Source organism: Molossus molossus, unplaced genomic scaffold, assembly GCF_014108415.1.
Source record: "Molossus molossus isolate mMolMol1 unplaced genomic scaffold, mMolMol1.p scaffold_m16_p_19, whole genome shotgun sequence".
NCBI classification, from domain to species: Eukaryota; Metazoa; Chordata; class Mammalia; order Chiroptera; family Molossidae; genus Molossus; species Molossus molossus.
This window is the reverse complement of record NW_023425354.1, coordinates 26,457,460-26,476,252: the sequence shown is the minus strand read 5'-3', so window position 1 is coordinate 26,476,252 and position 18,793 is coordinate 26,457,460. Positions and strand designations below refer to the sequence as shown.

At 49.8% G+C, this 18,793-nt stretch overlaps 1 protein-coding gene across 1 annotated transcript; it reads right to left on the bottom strand.

Moving 5' to 3' along the window:
* Positions 1 to 6,672: 6,672 nt before the first annotated feature.
* Positions 6,673 to 18,042, bottom strand: PHB (prohibitin). Its single transcript, XM_036269756.1, has 7 exons — positions 17,963 to 18,042; positions 16,360 to 16,474; positions 14,883 to 15,044; positions 12,603 to 12,745; positions 12,319 to 12,435; positions 9,559 to 9,654; positions 6,673 to 7,033 (listed from the first exon to the last, which is right to left on the bottom strand). Exons 2-7 carry the CDS (start codon positions 16,445 to 16,447, stop codon positions 6,821 to 6,823), a joined length of 819 nt encoding a protein of 272 aa, XP_036125649.1. The 5' UTR covers positions 16,448 to 16,474; positions 17,963 to 18,042; the 3' UTR covers positions 6,673 to 6,820.
* Between the last annotated feature and the right edge of the window lie 751 nt (positions 18,043 to 18,793).

Below are 18,793 nucleotides of genomic sequence, written 5' to 3'. Positions count from 1 at the left end.
TTGGAGCATCTATGTGCTAAGCCCTGTGTGAAGCATTTTTACATCTGTTGTCTCATTTACTCCTCAGCAACACTGCATTGGGGATATTCATATCTTTTGTTTTTCAAGAAGAAGAAAAAAAAGATGTTTCAACTATTCAAGTAGTTTACCCAAAGTCTCTCAAGCTAGTAAGTAGCAGGGAGCAGAGTCAGAATCCAAACCCAAGTCTTTCTAATTCTAGAACCCATATCCTTTCCGCTAAACTGAGTTGCCTTATGAGTGAGAAATCAGGGGAGTCCAGCCAACGTTGTGTCTCACGATGTCAGCAAGGAGTGCTCGAGTTCACTGGTGTGCAGGACCTTGCAAAAGAGGACATCATCTCTGCCTCCCACCTGTCATAGTCTAGCTGGGGATAAAAGTGTGCTCACGGAAAGAATGCAGATCACACACGCAGCCGCCCACCTGTGAGCGCAGAGGAAGGACTTCCGGGGCAAGGAGCCCCAGGTCCAGAGCATTCAGCAGCTGAGAGACGGGATGGAAACAGCACAAGACAGAGTCCGGGGACCAGGATTCCACCCCTGGCTTTGCCACCCGCATCCTGTGGGGTGTGGGGCAAGTCTCCTCACCCTCTTCATCCAAATGATGGGGTTATTTCTGAGGATCCAAAAGCCTCCTGCTCAGTCCTGTGCTGTTGTGATTTCGGGGTGGGGGGGGCAGGGAAGGAGCCATGAAGGAAGTGAGTGTTGGACAGGATCTTGAGGAGGGCAGGGTTGTGGACACAGAAGAGGGAGATGGCATTTCACACAGAGGTTGGCACAGGCAAGCAAGGAAAAGCAGTTGCTGGCCAAAGACGGCATGCTCACCTGTTCTCAAGTGCTCGGTAGGTACTAGATTTGGTGCAATCCACAACGAGGAGCATCTGAAGGTTCTTCTGGGGTCTCCAGCCATCTCTGGAATAGATGTGGTCTTCACCAAGAGACTCCTCAGCCCAGAGGCCCCCGTTTCTGGAATTCATCACTGCACAGGGCTCCCTTTCTCTGTCGTGGTGTCCCCTGGCTTTGGACGGGCAGTCCAGCAGCCATCCCGTCCTAAAGGGCAGAGGAGTGGAAAAGAAGTGGTTTTGCCCCAGGCCTGGAGATCCTCAGACCTTAGGGGACCATAGAATTCTTCCTTCCTCATTCCCACCTATTTGCTGCCTCCACTTCCACCTTCTGCCTAGTTCAGAAACATGTACAAGCCACTGTGGGCAGCAGCAGAATAAATCTGTTAGAAATCCAGGGCCTTGCTTCCCAGATCACCATAGCCTGGGACACAATCAAGGACTCTGGTGACAAGTACATTGTATCTAGTTTAAAGTTTTCAGCGTCCTTTGGTGTTAGAGACTTCCAAATTCCAGGATTCTTCCCCTTCTTCTCCAAGGCCATTTAGTCCCCTAAATCAGGAGTCAGCAGACTTTCCTGGAAAGGCCCAGACAGTAAATACTTTAGGCTCCGCCAGCCACGTGGTCTCCGCTGTAACCAGTCAACCTGCTGCAGCGCAGAAGGCATAGCTGTTCCAATGACCCTGACTTACGGACCCCGAAGTCTGACGTTCATAAAATTTTCATGTGTCATGAATTATTGTTCTTTTTTGGGGATATTTCCCCAACCTTTGAAAAGGGTAAGCGTCATTGTTAGCTCGTGAGCTATATAAAAACAAGTGGTGGGATGTACTTGGCCCACTGGTCATGTCTTGCCAATCCCTGACCTAAGTGTTCGCAGCTCTTCAGCCAAACTTAGACAGTCCAAGCCTCTCCGCGATCACGGCTTCTCTGGCTGGTCCGGGTGTTCTGCCCTGTCCTCCAAGGATGGCAACAGCTTCAAACTCCGCCGGAGTAGCTGTGCCCCTTCAGCTTTACTCTGTTCCCAAGGAGCTCCATTAGAGGGTGCTGGAAAGACAGCCTCCTCCCTAACCACCAGTGTCCCAGGCAAAGGTGTTCTTTCAGCTATGAACTGCTTTCCCCGGCCCCGCACGTTTCCCTCCTTCCTGTCTTCCAGCCGGTGCACCAGGGTCAGGCCTGCCGCCTCGGCCGCCTGGGGGCGGCCTCCACACTCCTTTCCTTTTCTGTGCGGTTCTCAGCCCCAGTGCTGCCGCGTTCCAGAGCCAATGCTCTTTTAATAAAGGGAGACGTACATGCACGGAGAGCTGGGAAGAGGTCAGCCAGAGGTACATTTCTGGAGAAGAAGGATTTTAAGTTGGGCTTGGGACAGGGATTGAAAAAGGGAGGAGAGCCCTGGCCGGGTTGGCTCAGCGGTTAGAGCTTCAGACCTGCGGTCCAGAGAGACCCGGGTTCGGTTCCTGCTAAGGGCGCATACCTCGGTTGTGGTTTGTCCCCGGCCCTGGTTGGTCATCCGGGTGGCAGCCACTCGATGTGTCCCTTTCACGTTGATGTTTCTCTCTCTCTCTTCCTCTCTCTCCCTCCCACTCTGGCTGAATGGAAAAATGTCCTTGGGTGAGGATTAAAAAAAAGAGAAAGAAAAAGGGAGGAGAGATCGTCATGACTAGGTATGGTGCCAGATGGGTATCAGACTTATGGGGTGATCACGTTGTAAGGTCTATAAATGTCTAGTCACTATGTTGTATACCTGAAACTAATATAAACATCATATGTCAACTATAACTAAAAAACTTTTTTGAAATAAAGGGAGAGGAGAGGAGAGGAGAGGAGAGAAGTGGTGTTCTAATCAGAAGCAGGAGCGAGCTGTGGGCAGGTGACACTGAGGGGACAGTCCACACACAGAGGCCATATGAAGGGAGAGAACAATGAGACTGGGGTCAGGGTGAGACCTTAGCAGAGGGTTGGCCTGCTAGACCCTGAGAACCCTGATTCAGAGCAGCTTGAGGTGACTCCATATAATGGCGTGGCCGGAGAACTCGATGGCCTTGACTTCCAGCCCTCGTTTCTCACCTCAGTCCTGCACTCTCTATTCCTTCACCCATTCACTCAACAAACTTCAGTGATTCCCATCAAGAACCAGGCATGGCCCGGCCGGTGTGGCTCAGTGGATTGAGCACCGTCCCATGGACTGAGAGATCCCAGTTCGATTCCTGGTCAGGGCACATGCCTGGGTTGCTGGCTTGATCCCCAGTGAGGGGTGTGCAGGAGGCAGCCAATCGATGATTCTCTCTCACATCAATGTTTCTATCTCTCTCTTAAAAAAAAAAAAAAAGAGCCAGGCATGTTTGGCTTGTTAAGGGGAATGAATGTCAAATCATGTAAGTGTGCTGCACTCCAGAAATGGAGAGTAGGAGAGAGAACATACACCTGACTACAACCCAAAGAGGAGAACGCTTAATGCCTCACGGGAATGTGGACAAGGAGTTCAGGCAAGGGAGAGGTGATGGGCAGGGGAGCAGGGGAAGGGAAGTCTGTGGAAGAGAAAGAATTTGAGCCAGAACCCGAAGGAGAGGGGATATCTGAATCTGTGAAACACAGGGGAAGGGCTGTCCAGGACCAAGTGACAGTGAGCAAAGGGGGTGCAAACAGCAAGGAACTCGTTTTGGTGCATATTTTCAGTGGGGGTGTTCTTGGCATTACTTTGGGGGAAACTTTTCATTGTATGAGTCCGTCCTATATAAAGGAGGTCTTACAGCGTCCCTGCCACCTCCCTCCCCGATGCCAGTAGCCACAGCCCCTTTCCATCTGCATTTTCAAACAACACTGCCCACTCTGTGGGAACCACTAGACAGGTTTGTGCAGGCAGGCAGTAAAATGTAAAGTTGGACTGGAAAATCAGTGGCCAGACCATGGAGGGCCTCAGGTGTCAGAACGAGACATTTGCACTTTGTTAAGCAAGCAAGGAGTGTCCGCTGAAGATTCTCCAGGAGGAAGGGCACACAATCTGCTTTAGAAAAATGAAGTTTGGAGCAGGATGAATGGAAGGCCTAGGAAAGGCAGAGAAATCTGTTACAGCCTTCTGCAACCTTTCACTCGGGTTATTTTCAATCAGGGTGGGCTGCTTTACCCACAATTACTGGTGGATGGCAAAGGTCAAGGGAGGTCCATTCTGCATATCCCTGCTGATCGCTGGAATGTCCAATTAGAACAGCATTTGCTACATCAGAATTTGACTCGTTTTCTTTTGTCTCTGTCTTTCAGATCAAGTCACCTGGGAGTGATGATACCACAACTCCTCCCCCATCGGTCCACATGGGCAGAATTTGTGTAAAACTAGAAGGAAGGAAAAGGGTAACCCTTTGAGGGTTTTCTCTCCCCTCCCTGTCCAGGGTCTGCTGCCTTCTTAGTAAGCAAACACTGGGTGCCTGAACAAGAGAACTATTCAGCCTGACCAAAGGAGAGAGGAAGACCCTCCCTGCTCTGCCCCTTCCCTGACCAGGACAGGACATGGCTTTTGATCCACAGCCCAGAGGATCCCAAGCTGATAAAGGCCCATTGTGGCAGCTTCTGGAGAAACCCAGAGGCCATCAGGGGACTTTGAGGCTAAGCAGCCAGTTAACAGCCCCGGAACATTTGTGAAAAGAATTACTACTTGGTGGAAGTCAACGCAGAACGAGGCCCCCGGGCTGCCACTGGCACCACCCATGGCAAGGAGACTAACGGCAAAAACAGCAGGAGCCTGGCCTGACTGGAGAAGGGGCTGCCCTGCGGCAGAAGGAGCCCAGGGGCTGGGAGGGCTCCCCTGCAGACACCTGGAGCATGAAACCCAATCGCCCGTCAAATGCAAGAAACACAACCCTTCTTTTAAAATGGTCCTGGGGAAGAGAGGAGCCTCCTGCCCCTAGCCCCCCAGAAGGGTGCCCAAAGCCATAAACGGCAGGAAAGGATGGCTGCGGAGTGGAAGCCGACCTGGGACCTGTTTAGGAATCATGCTTTTTCCGCTCCGGTCTTGAATGCGTTTTGCGTCCAGGCACCTCACCGTTCGCAGACCTCGCTATTCTGACAGCGCAAACACAAAAGTAAGAAGGGAGATCCTGAGATAAACGCTGCTGGGGGGTAGTAGGGAGATGGCTGGATGGGAGGTCTGGTGGGAGTATCCGGCAGAATGAAGCTTCGGTGGGAGGTTTGCGGTTCAGCCTGGTTCAGCTGAGGGTCAGCAGCCCAGCCCCCACTTGTCCATGGGGGATGGAAAAGGCTTCAATCCCTGCTGAGGCCCTGGAAGGGGAGAGGGGTACAGGGATGGGGGAACTGAGCCCCCTGACCCACCCCAAGTCTGTGCACTGCTGTTCTCAGCTGACAGCTGGCCCTATCACTTGGAAGAGGAAACGCAGAATTGAGGTCAGAGACCCTGGCCTCGGCCAGGTGCTGGGCGGGGGCTTGAACTGGGAGCAGAGGTTGCGGCAGTCATCGTGAGCACGTTTCCACTCTTCCTGAGGACCCGAGGTGGTGACTGGCATGGCTCCTCTGTTGTGGTTCTGCTTTCCCTCCCCACCATCCCAAATGCATCAACTTGGCCCTCTCAAATGTCAAGTCATTTCGACATCAAAGCACAGCAGAATAAGCAATATAAACCCACAGCAGAGCACCCGAAGCCATCCAACGTATATAAAACTCAAACTCGAGCACACTGAGGGCTGTCACACACGTGCATTTTATGTCAGTACTCGCCTCCCGTCGGGAGTGCTGCTGACAGTTGGTGGGCAGGCCGACAGCTCCCAGTTAGCAGTGCACCCAAACCCGGGAGGAGAGTTAATGACCCTCCACTCACCAGCACTAAGGGCCCACCTCGTGACAGACCTCACCTGGGACCAGGATTCACTTCCGGCTGGGGATGGATCTGGAACACAGCAGTTTCTGAAACCCAAGCCTCTTCTGCCTTGCTGGGATTGTCCCAGCTGGCGACACGAACGTGTGCACTCAAAGTGCTGGAACACTTTGTTCAGATCCCACAGCTCCCACAAACAAAAAAACAAACCCAGAAGACCGAGAAGGAAGGTCTGGGTGTCATTTATTGGCAGCGGTTGACACACATTTGTTTTCTTCCCAAGACCGTTTCCTTCAAAGCGCAGGCAGAGCCCCGTGGAAGGGCAGTCTCAGAGGGAGAGCCGGGGACGGAGGGAACACGTCTTTGGCAGGCATGTTCAGCCCCGGCAGGATGCAATCCTTCAAGATGGAATTCCGCGGGGTATTGAGACACCAAGGCAGGGAGTGGAGAGGAAGTCTTCCACAGGACTCATCTCGGTCCAGGCCTACTCTCACTATCCAAGTCCATCCCAGCTTTAGGACCCTTGGGGGGCAGCAAATCAAGCCCACCCACCTTCACGGGGCAGATTCTTCAATCCATGTCATTTGTACACACCTGCTTCCGCTGGCCCCCGAGAATCAGCCTTACGGTAAGAGACAGACCATTTCCTCTCTGCCCCTCCCAGCACCTCTCTTCAGCGGGTCTGTACAGGAACTGCTGCAAAAACGAAGGCCCGTCTTCTCGGTTCGGCTGTGTGCCATCTTCGAGTCTTGAATAAATGTAGGGTGGGAGGCTACACATTTACTCAGGATGACAACTGTGCTCCCCCAGCCCATCACACGTATGACCCTGCCTTTCTTCTGCCAATTACCAGTGCCTAGGCTGGAGCTCCTCAGGTCCCCAAAACAAGAGTTAAGCTGGTCTGTGTAGGCACTTGGCAATTTTTGGTAGGGAAGTGGATTAAAAAAGTGGATAGAAATGAGAAGAACAAAAGAGTTTCATCTGATAAGAGTAGAGATCTGAAGTGATTTTACTTTTATTTCCTTCACTTTTAGCCAATCATGAAATGTCACAGTGATTCTGGGGTGGGGGCAGAGGAAGGCGGCGCTCATCCTCGGGCTGCGGCCCAGACGGCCCGCGGAGGGGCAGGCAGGCCGGCCTCACTGGGGCAGCTGCAGAAGCACCGACTGCCCGGCCGGCAGGTAGGTGATGTTCCGAGAGCGGGAGAGCTGGTACGCGATGTCCTCTGCGGCTTCCAGTTTGCGCAGCTCGATCAGGCCATCGCCCGCGGTAGCCAGCGAGTTGGCGATCAGCTCGGCGGCTTTGGAATCGCCCTCAGCAGAGATGATGGCTGCCTTCTTCTGTTGCTCAGCCTAAGACAGCAGAGGTGGGAGAGACCAAGATCACAACTCGGGTCACCGGAGGGCTGGCTGCAGCCTCGAAGGCCCCGGTTAGGCACTTTCAGCGGTTCCCGAACAAACTCTGGGAATTTGCCTCCCCCTGTGGATGGGGTCGACAGGCGCTGTCTACCCTCCCAGTTCTCTCCTGTCCCGTCCCACCCACTTCCCATCACTGTAGGGATACATTCTGTCCGCTGCATAAATAGCTGTCTGATTTCAAAGTCTTCATTAACATTAACAAAAATCTAGTCCGGCCACCCTACACGGAGCCAAGGAAAACAGAAAAGTAGAATCAATCCTCAGGCTCATCTTTCCCTTCAGCCCCAAGTCAAAGTGACTTTCACCAAAACCAGCATAGCTAAGCAGGAGCAGCAGGCAAGTGTGACGCTCTCCAGAGCTGTCTGCGAGCCATGGTGGTTCCCGGCCAGGAACCTGGGCACCCAGAACGAGGTCTCCTAGGCTTTCAGTACTCATATCAGTAGACCAGCTATCTGCACGGCATGACCTGCACAAGTGTGGGAGGAGCACAGTAACAGACTAGAAACTTAACACAATGTTGAAACCGCCTGTCCACTCACCAAATGCTATTGAGCACTTAGTATCCCCAGGCACGTGTCTAAGACTCCGGAGACAGGCAGTTTATATAAAGCAAAAAAAGTTCCTGTTTGTAGAGTTTACATTCTCTAAAATTAAATGCTGGCTACCCAGATATCCTCTTTCCCCCGATTTTAAGCTAAAGGGTATTGGATTAGAACAGCGGTTTTCTAATGGCACACATAAACGAATTACTAAAATTCTGCGGCACACTAAAAAAATATATTTTTTGCCGATCTGACAAAAAAAAAGCATTATAAAAAAGTCCTTATCCAAGGATATGTTCTTATTGATTTTAGAGAAAGAGGAAGGGAGCTGGAAGAGAAACATTAATCGGTTGCCTCTCTTAGGCACCTCGATGAGGGATCAAACCCACAACCTAGGTATGTGCCCTGTCCAGGAATTGAACTCATGACCTTTAGGTGGATGGGACAATGTTCCCCCCAAGTCACACTGGCCAGGGAAAAATAGTTATAATTTTGTTTCATTCACACTGGGCGGCTATTGTTGTGTTAGCCGTCATTTTTTATATACAAGGTGGGGCAAAAGTAGGTTTACAGTTGTTTGTATGAAAAATAATACAATAAATAATAATAATATAATAAACTGTGTGCTCTGGCCGGTCTGGCTCAGCAGTTAAGAGTGTTGGCCCACGGGCCAAAGAGTCGTGGGTTTGATTCTGGTCAAGGGCATGTAACTCAGTTGCAGTTTGTTCCCCAGCCCTGGTCAGGGCAGTGTGGGAGGCAGCCAGTCTGTCTCTTTCTCACGTTGATGTTTCTCTCTCTCACATTGATGTTTCTCTCTCCCTTCCCCATTCCCTTCTACTCTATCTGAAAAAGAAAGAATACACTGTGTTCCACATCCTCACAATTGTAAACCTACTTTTGTCCATCCTTATATATATATTTTTAATTTTTATTTATTTATTTTTAAAAATATGTTTTATTATTTTTAGAGAAGGGAGAGAAAACATCAATTGGCTGCCTCCTACTGGGGACTGAGCCCACAACTGAGCCATGTGCCCTGACCGGGGATCAAACAGGGACCTCTCAGTCCATGGGACGACGCTCAATCCACTGAGCCACACTGGCCGGGCCTATTTATTGATTTCTTTTTTAAGAGCGAGAGAGAGACATTAATTTGCTGTTCCGCTTATTTATGCATTCATTGGTTGCTTCTTGTACATGCGCTGACAGGGAATCAAAGCCCAAATCTTGGCATATCGGGACAATGCTCTAACCAACTGAGCTACTGGCCAGGGACATTTTTTTTTGACAATCTAAGGAAAAAAGTGGTCAGTGCTCCTGATTAAACAGTCAAGTATTGCATGCTTTAAAAATTCTGGTGGCACCCCAGACGAAAACAGCTAGATTAGAATACCAACTCGAGAGAATCAGTGGTGGGAGGAAGGGGACACCAAGAAATACATACACCTTCAAGGAGGCCAGGCTGTTATGCAAATAGATTGTGTCCCATTACACTCTGACACATCTGGATGGATTCAGCATTTGAAAAAATCCAGTGGCAAAAGCACATCTGGTGCAACATTTGATCCCTTTGGCTGTCAGCATTCACTGTGTAACTACGGTTAAAAATGACTTCTCAGCAAAGCTAAAACTATTCCAGGAGAAAAACATTTTTATTTGTAGGAGTGTTTTTGATCTTAGGGAAGTGGGGGGAAAAAAAACCGACTCTTCAGTGATTTAGGAACATAACTTCACATATCCCTGACTAGCCCCCAAAGACTCTGGAACCAATTGCAGGAGTATGGTCCCTTCAATCCCCTTCCAATGATCCCGGAAGAAGAGATGACAGATGATGAATTTCCAGGCCACCCAGCAAATGGGGAGGCTGAACACAGGAGAAAGAGAAGAGAGGCTCCTGCCATCTGGTTGAACGCTCACCTTTTCCACCACAAATCTGGCCCTCTCCGCTTCCTGCTGGGCCACCTGTTTGGCTTCTACCGCTTCTGTGAACTCCTTCCCGAAGGTCAGATGCGTCTAAAGGGAGAAAGTGAGTACAAGATGAGGCGGTGTAATTGCTTAGACAGTGTGGCCGCGAGGCCCCCACAGCCACTGAAAGGAAGAGGCCGGGCATGGCCCTCGCAGCTGGAGGCATCGCGAGGCCAGATCACCCTTCCACCTCCATACCCGTGTCCCAGCTGAGTTTACACCCAGAATCCTCGGCTGCCCCGAATGCTCCTGGACAGCGTTCTGTCACCCTCGGTGTGACAATCTCGAGTAGAAAATGGCCCATGGGCACTAAAGGTATCTATTCAATTGCCCACTTCCCCAGAGAAGGAGACCTGTGGTTCTGGGACCCCCACCATGACTAGTGCTCTTCCAAGGTCCTTTGATGGCCTGTTAGAAGCCCCCAGGGAGGCCAGATGGAAAACTGAGACCCTGAGAGTGAGGATGCAGCTGTCTCTCAGGGATTCAAGAGCCTGATGCTCCATGCTTATGGATTAACCAGTCCACTTCCTCACAGCACCTCCACCACAGAACAGGAAGAGGAGGGAGAACGTGGAACGCGAATCACCGTATTCCCAGTGTGCGTGCTTCTGGTAAAGGGCTTAAGAGAAGGGAAGGCAGGTAAAGCTATTGCTTAGGGAGAGGGTTTAAAATTCTGATTATCCAGACTTTCCCTAATCACATAAATAACTGAGACTTGGCTGAGTGACTGTCTCTAATGATAGTGCAAACAATGGGATCGGATCTCAGAATGCCTACTGCCGAGTCTAGGATGATTTACTTAGTTATCCAGCTTTTTATTAAAAAAAAAGGAAAGCCCTGGCTGGTTTGGCTCAGCAGTTAGAGCCTCAGCCCACAGACCAATGAGTCACGGGTTTGATTCCGGCCAAGGGCATGTACCTCGGTTGCAGTTTGTCCTCCGCCCTGGTCGGGTCCTGCAGGAGGCAACCAGTTGATGTCGCTCTATCACACTGATGTTTCTCTCTGTCTGTCTGTCTCCCTCCCTCCCACTCTATCTTATGATAAATAGAAAAGTATCCTCAGGTGAGGAATTAAAAAAAAGAAAGGAAAAAGTAGCATTGGTTTTGCTATAAAATTCTACTTGTTTTAATTCCTCCTCCATTCACCCTCCCTCCGCTTTTTTTTTTTTTATCCTCACCTGAGGACATTTTTTCCATTTTTTGTTCAGATAGAGTGGGAGGGAGAGCGAGGAAGAAAGAGAGAGAGAAACATCGATGTGGAAGGGACACATCGAGTGGCTGCCACCCGCAGGACCCAACCAGGGCCGGGGACAAACTGCAACCGAGGTACGTGCCCTTAGTGGGAACCGAACCTGGGTCTCTTTGGACCGCAGGTCGAAACTCTAACCGCTGAGCCAAACCGGCCAGGGCCAACCTCTGCTTTTTTAAAAACATAAGTAGCTCAAATTTTCTCCTGAAGAGTAAATGCCAGTCTCATTGCCTTCCTGAATTTTTAACACTCCTAACTCTTAAACTGCAGCTGCTCTATTGCTGGACTCTTATTCAAAGTTTGGGGGAGAAAATACAATCCTGAGAGATGAAAAATGAAATGTGCAATTAAGGAATAACATTTCTTTCTAAAAGGGCCAGCGGAGGGCAGCAAATTCCCCATGAAATCTAATTTTCTTCTCACACCTCTTGGATATGGTTTCTTGTGGTCAGCCCACATTTCCCCAGAATGGAATATGTGGTTAAAGTCTAGCAAAATGCCAAGCTTTTTACTTAGCATTTCCTCACAGCCAAGGTGTCCAGGCTAACAGTGGGTCAGAGGAGCCAACTGGCTGCAGCCTGGAATCTTGCCAATAGGGGGAGCCCACAGCCCTTCCACTGCCGGCAATTGGTGCGAGGTGGGGCCTGCCCTGCAGCTAGCACTGGGTGCTGTAGAGTGACTGTTTAAACAGCTGCGCAGATGCTGAGGGGGAAATGATGCCTTTGCCTAGCGATGCACAGGAGAACCGAACAGGAAACGCTCTACCTCACTACCTGAACGAATCACCCCAAATGATTTTTCCCACGAATCTAGAAACACGACCCTTCCCCGCACCTCCTCGATCTGAAATGCTATCCTGCCTGTACTGCTTTCCGCCTGACTTATGGCATTCAATGTCATATAAATACAGATATGCAGTCTCAAGAGGGTAGCTCAGACCTCAGAGATATCCCCTGCCACCCACACCAGGCTTTGGGGAACAGAACCATTTATTTACATTCTATCACCTTTCACTAGGGGTTCCCAGAGCTCACGTCACTGAGCTTCAGACCCGGAGTGTTAGGATATTCCCACAGGGCAGGCTGGGAGGTCTGCGCCAGGGAGAAAGACTCTCCGAGTGTTCTCTGGTCTCACCAGGCAGTTTCTTCCTGTGTCAAAACAGGGTTAACAAGACAGCACCTCCTGGGGAGCGCTGAGGAACAGTCACAGTCACAGTTTTGGGTGAAGAAACTCGTGGTTAGGTTACCCTCATGGGTAGTGCCAGAAGTCAAAAGAAAAATGTATGGCAGAGGTGAGATAAAAGGACCCTTGACTGAAAACAAGCCCAAGCAGAGGACCTCACAGTGTCAAGAAGCGTCCATGCTTTCAAGGCTCACATCTAGGAAAGGGGAAGGCAGGACCTAACAGTGCCTACGCACCTCAGCAAGCACTGGGCCCTCCCTGCAGGCTCCGCGAGGATCTTACCAAGGACACGTCATCCAGGATGAGCCCGAAGGTGGCGGCTCGCTCCGTAAGGTCGTCGCTCACCTGTCTGGAGACCAGCTCTCTCTGGGTGATGAGTTCTCCGGCGTCAAAGCGAGCCTGGTTCCAAGGGAGGGCAGAGTAGCCAGTCAGGACAATGAGGAAGCAGAAAAGAAACCAGGAAACTACCAGCCACATTCCAAACCACCCACTACCAAGCTCTTCTTGCCACTGAGTGATCTCCTGGGGGTCACTCATAGCCCAAGGCTGAGGCCCTGTCCACTCACCACCACTGACTTGAGGATCTCCGTAGTGATGGACGGCAGCACGCGCTCGTCATAGTCCTCTCCAATGCTGGTGAAGATGCGGGGAAGCTGGCTCGCAACCGGACGGAAAAGGATACGCAGGGTGATGTTGACATTCTGTAAATCTTGGGCAGGAAGGGGACAAATGCCGGAGTTAAAAAACCACAGTGGCTTCTATATGACCCCCAATTTGCTACAATTTATAAGTAAAGTTGCTCATGATAAAATCCTAGAGGGCAAGGAGTAAGGATGCTTGGTTTCCTTGATAGAGAACCTAGCAGAACACCAGTGAGGACCTTCTTAAAGGTTTCTGGTGATGAGAGCTTTTCAGTATGTCCTGAATGCCCTGATATAAGCAATTCAGATATGTCTAACAGGTGCTGTAGGATGTCTGGAACACTGTTTTTTGTTGTTGTTTTTTTATCCTCACCCGAGGACATTTTTCCATTTTTTGTTCAGGTGGAGTGGGAGGGAGAGAGAGGACCAGAGAGAGAGAGAGAAACATTGATGTGAAAGGGACACATCGAGTGGCTGCCACCCACACAACCAACCAGGGCCAGGGACAAACTGCAACGGAGGTACGCATCCTTAGTGGGAACCGAACCCAGGTCTCTCGGGACCGCAGGCGAATGCTCTAACCGCTGAGCCAAACCGGCTGGGCTGGAACACTGTTTTAAGAAAACAGGGCAATGCCAAAAATTCTAGAGTGAGGCCTTTCCAAGGCCTGGTGAATGTGACCTGTCAGGAGCATGCTTTGGAGAGGTTACCATGGGCTCAGCAGAAAGTCCACTTTGGACTGAACCAATAGGCCAAAGGCCTGGGCTGCAGTCCCACTCTGCTATTTACAAATTTTCTGACTTCACTAAACTTTAGCGAGTCTCAACTCAGTTCTCTAAGAAAGGGGCTGATTTCATCTGCCTTCCAGCACCATGGAAGGAAACTGACAGAGAAAACAGACACAAAAGCACTGTCAAATGCGACAGATGTAAGAGGCCATCAGAATCACTCGGCCTAGCTGAAGGACTCAGGGAGGGAACACAACTTCCCCTGACAATTCAGGCCTGCTCAGAGCTAACGCACTGTCACAGCTTGCTTGCTATCATCGAGAATATGGACCAAGCACCCGTGAGATAGTGTTGCACCAGGCACCAAGAGAAGTGGGAAATGTATACATGCAAGCCACTGATCTCTGGAAGTCCCTATCAATAGTTCCAAAGCCAGGCACACACGTATGCTTAGAACAACTGCAAAACAGTAGAGAAAAAAAAAACCCCGGATGGGAAGTTGAGAACTAGTCTTTCAAGTTCAAGTGTCATGTTTCTCGATGAACCTACCCCACCTGATTCCTTCTTTAGCAATAGGCAAGCCAGGCCCTTCATAGGAGGCTCCTTCTTGTCCCTGGTCAGGGGCTACAGGACCGATTATGCCATACCAACGTTCCCTCCCCATCCTCTGCCTGTTACACCACTCACTCTTAAAGTCCCAGTTCAGGGGTAAGCTCCTCGCAGGAGCCCACCCGCCAGCCACCTGTGGGAGCTAGCTGCTCATTTCTCTGCTCCCCCAACATGCTATCCGACCCTGGCTCTATTACTCACTACATCATACCTATGAGCTCACACCTCCTGCCCTAGCTACAGAACTCCTAAAGGCCCCTACTTTAGTCACCTCTGAACTGGCCCCACCCTCCCACCTCGCACGAAGCCCGGCAGTCACAGCAGGCACACAGCTGCTGAGGGACAGTACTGAAAGCAGCGAGTGTTACTGAAACGACCAACCAACATCCATGTGACCCCCTTCTCTGGCTGTGTGGAAATGTCACTGCTGAGCCGGCACCTGCTATTCCATTTACTGCCTGAGCACCCCTAGGTACAGGATGGGGGGACACGGACAGCGATTCGTTTTAGTCTCTGACTGGAAATCCAGTGACGTGTCAGACACCCGGAGACGGCTCTAGGGATGCAGGCGGCCTGCGAGGTAACCATGTGAGGTCAGCGCTGCTGGAAACACAGGCTTTGGAAAGTAAGGCAAAGCTGTGAAGGCGAACAGAACCACCAGAGATGGGTTTATATAGTCCCTCTGGGGAACGAGAACCAATGTGAAGGGTCACCCTTAAATATGTGTTTCTTTCTATGAAATAGAAAGTTATATCCATGTACAAGTCTCCAGAGAAAATATGCTAGGAATTCTTATGTGAAGTTCAACCTCTTCTGGATCCCACAGCACCCCTTCCACCCTCTCTCCCTAACCCCAGGCAAGGCTCACCTTTGCTACCAGTGATTACTGGCACATTGCGTGGTCGAGAGCGGCAGTCGAAGATAATTGGTTTCTGTACCCAAGGAATGAGAAAGTGGGTCCCTTCCCCTACCACGATGTCCTGCACTCCACGGAACCGGTCAAAGATGACAGCTCGGTGCCCAGCATCCACTAGGAATGAATAATGGTGGGTCAGAAAAATCCCTTCACCCTTTAACCAAGAATCATGCCCTTGAAAGATTTCTGTTCATTTATTAAGTCTCCCCTCTCCTGCTCCGTCTTCCCGCACTTCTGGTCTCTAGAGGCTTCTAAATAGCCACAAAACTAAGCAATTGCTTCCTGTCCTGTGTGTCTCCCCAAGGACTTTGGTAATAGGATCTATTCCTCAATCCTTTCTCCTTGAAACAGTTTTGCTCTTGATTTCCTGATTAACCACCCCATCGCCAAATTCCCATCAACACATTTCCAGAAATCACCTCCCAAAACTTTTTTCTAAAACTCCCCAAGGTCTTCACTGTTACCACAGTTCAACCTGGCTCCAATTTAACCTGGTGTTCTCAGAAGAATCCTAAAATTTGGAAGGTCCCATTCTTTCTTTCCAATAGCTTGTTTTCTCTAAGGTTTCAAGGTGTTGTAGAACTGTCTCGTTGATTCAGAGAGAAATCAGAGATGGTGACTACTGTTTAGTTATGCAGGGGTGGCCAAAAAAGATCAGAGGAAAAGCTGTGTCCTGTAAGCCAAGCAGGTTTTTCTGATCAGCTGCTTTATGGACATTATAGCTGGTCCAAATATCTCCAAATATCTGAAATTAATTCTCCTCTTGTTGGACATCACATATGCCCCACATGAAGTGAGTTAATCTACTGCTGCTTTGCAATGGTGGAAGTTAGAGAATATCACAGCCGGAGAGGGTCTTAGAGATAAACTATTCAATCCCATTGCTTGACCCGTGAGGAAGCTGTGACTTGCCTCAGGTCTCACAACCAAGTGGAAGAAAAGCCAGCTTAAACCCCTGCCGCACTGCTAAAAGCTGGGCAATGCACCTCAAAGGCATTTTCTCTGCAATGACCCAACTGCAGCAGAGCAAAAGCTCCTGCTCAGGACAAGGTCACCACAGGTCTAAAGTTCTTGTTGGGTCTTCCACACATGGGCAGAAAAGAAGAGATGAGCTCTCCATTTCAGCTAGCCAGTGAAATCCTGACAGTCTGCTGTAGCACTTGGGTGGTGCAGCGTCATTTCAAATGAACCAGAGCAGGTGGAAACATCCAACTGGCAACCAGATTGGGAGGCTCCTTGTGAATAAAGGTTCTGAGAGAATTTATGGCTAAAAGGACAGGGGATCTGATGACAATGCAACCATATGGTATGGGATGGCAGTAGGTGAGCTCTCTTGGTCCCAAACACATTCACAGACAGCAGCACTACCACCTGGGGTGTCCCATGGACTCTGCAGATCAACAGAAACACTCTAGCAAAGGAACCTCACCATTATACAAGGCAGAGTTCACCACGCCTCCCGCAACAGCTAAGGCCAGGCCAAACTTGCCAATGGATTCAAACACTTTGGCAGCCATGTCTCCTTCTGCTGGACCCACTCACACCTAAGAAGGTAAAAACAAAACAAATAATATAACTTGATTCCCAAATCCTCAGAGAAAGCCCTCTCTGCCACACAATATTCACTTCTCAAGCTGGCTATTTTCTTCCCCATTCCCTGAGAGCTTGAAATCATCAGCTGAAAAACAATAAATAACACTCAACAGCTTGGAAAACTGTAGTATCAATTCCTCTGCTCTTTTGTTTTCTACCACTTAAGAAGAGGGGTCTAAGAGCACTTGGTTCAAAATGGGACTGAGGCATGGAATCGATACCCTCAGGGAACTTAGCACCATGCTAAATCACCCTCCCATTTTCTGGACAAACAGGCCCCAAAAGAGAGGCTGTGTGGTTAGTTCTGTATGCTTTTGATTTGGAAAAATAACTCAAAGAATGTGCTACATGGTGATTCCCACAGCAAAAATAACAATAGCTAACCTTTATATCAGACGGCCTTCTAATGGCAATTTATTTAATCCTCACACCAACCCTTATGAAGTAGGTTATTACAGATGAGGAAACTGAGGCACACAGTGAGGTTACATGAGGAGCCCAAGATCCACAGCTATATTAAGTGGCAGAACCGGGATTAGAACCTAGAGGTCTAATTCTAGAAGACACAGCTTAATTCCTCATCATACGCTTCTCAACATCAGGTACTAAGAATAAACTGTTATTATGGAAGCAAGAGCTGGATAGCATTCTGGAACCAATATAAGGAAGAGTAAGTGGGAAGGTGGGGCTAAGGCGGGGTGGGCGGGAGCACAATAGACCTAATTAGAATCCATTCCAGCACTTAACTTTTTAATGCTCCGCCCCATGGTCTTCATTCACTTCAGACTCAAATCCCCCCTCTATCCTTCCCAAACCGCTGCTCCTGAGACTACCCTGATCTTCCCTCGTGTATTTAAATATTTCTTTCCCAAAGACTGCACGCCTTTGCATTTTTTTTTCTCCTGAGACTACCCTGATCTTCCCTCGTGCATTTAAATATTCCTTTCCCAAAGACTGCACGCCTTTACATTTTTTTTTTTTTATCCTCATCCTAGGATATTTTTCGATATTTTGTTCAGATAGAGTGGGAGGGAGAGAAAGAGAGAGAGAGAAACATCGACATGAAAGGGACACATGAGTGGCTGCCACCCACACAACCGAACCAGGGCCGGGGACAAACTGCAACCGAGGTACGTGCCCTTAGCGGGAACCAAACCCAGGTCTCTCCGGCCCGCAGGTCCTCTCTAACCGCTGGGCCAAAACGGCCAGGGCAAGCCTTAGCATTTCGAATAGCTTCTAAATTATTCCTCACCCTGCCCCCATACACACCTCCCTTAACTCTACGCAACTCCTGGCTGGTCCTGGGCTCATCCCCTTTCCCTTTTCCCACGAGGAAGCCCCACGGACGCATGTCACTCGCCCAAACAGCAAATGAGAGTGCAGAAAGAGACTGCTGAGCTGTTCAGAAGAGGACCACAACCATTCTCCTCCATTCTCACCTGCTTCTACTCTGACCTCCACAAGAATTCCCCAGCTACACATACTGCGCATGCGCCAGACAGCTCCTCCTCTTCCCCGCCCTTCTTCCAAGATCCACACCTCCGATTGGCCGGAAATAGCGCTCTGCATTCTGGGAAGGGTGGCTTTCAGCCCTACTCTGGTTTCTTGACTCTTAGCAGATAAACTTCAATTCCCAAAATGCCATGCAACGGCCGACCCGCCTGAAAAGCCTTTTCTCTTTGGTGGTAAATGCCGATAGGCTGCTGCAAAGCCTTTTGGGGGCTGTAGTTAATTGGGGGATAAATGCACGTGCGTATCGATGTTAGAACCTCCCGGAAGATGGGCCTTAGAGTCCTCGTAAAGACAGGCTGGGTCTGCAGCTAGTGGCAGGGAAGGGCTGGGACAAATATACGGCTGATGAAAGCTCGGGTGGGCACCTTGGAGAAAGTTGTGGTAAATAATTGGTGGGATGAGAGCCCTTGAAGGAAACTGAGGAGTCGTCTTCATTCCACAGTCCTGCCTGGAAATGTCCCAAGAGTCGTGAGACATTGATTACCAGAGCCATAAAGAACTTTAGGCCCTGGCCGGTTTGGCTCAGCGGTTAGAGCGTTGGCCTGCGGTCCACAGAGACCCGGGTTCGGTTCCCGCTAAGGGCACGTACCTTGGCTGCAGTTTGTCCCCGGCCCTGGTTGGGTCGTGTGGGTGGCGGCCACTCGATGTGTCCCTTTCACATCGATGTTTCTCTCTCTTCCTCTCTCTCCTTCCCACTCTATCTGAGTAAAAACTGGAAAAATGTCCTCTGATGAAGATTAAAAAAAAAAAAAAAAAGA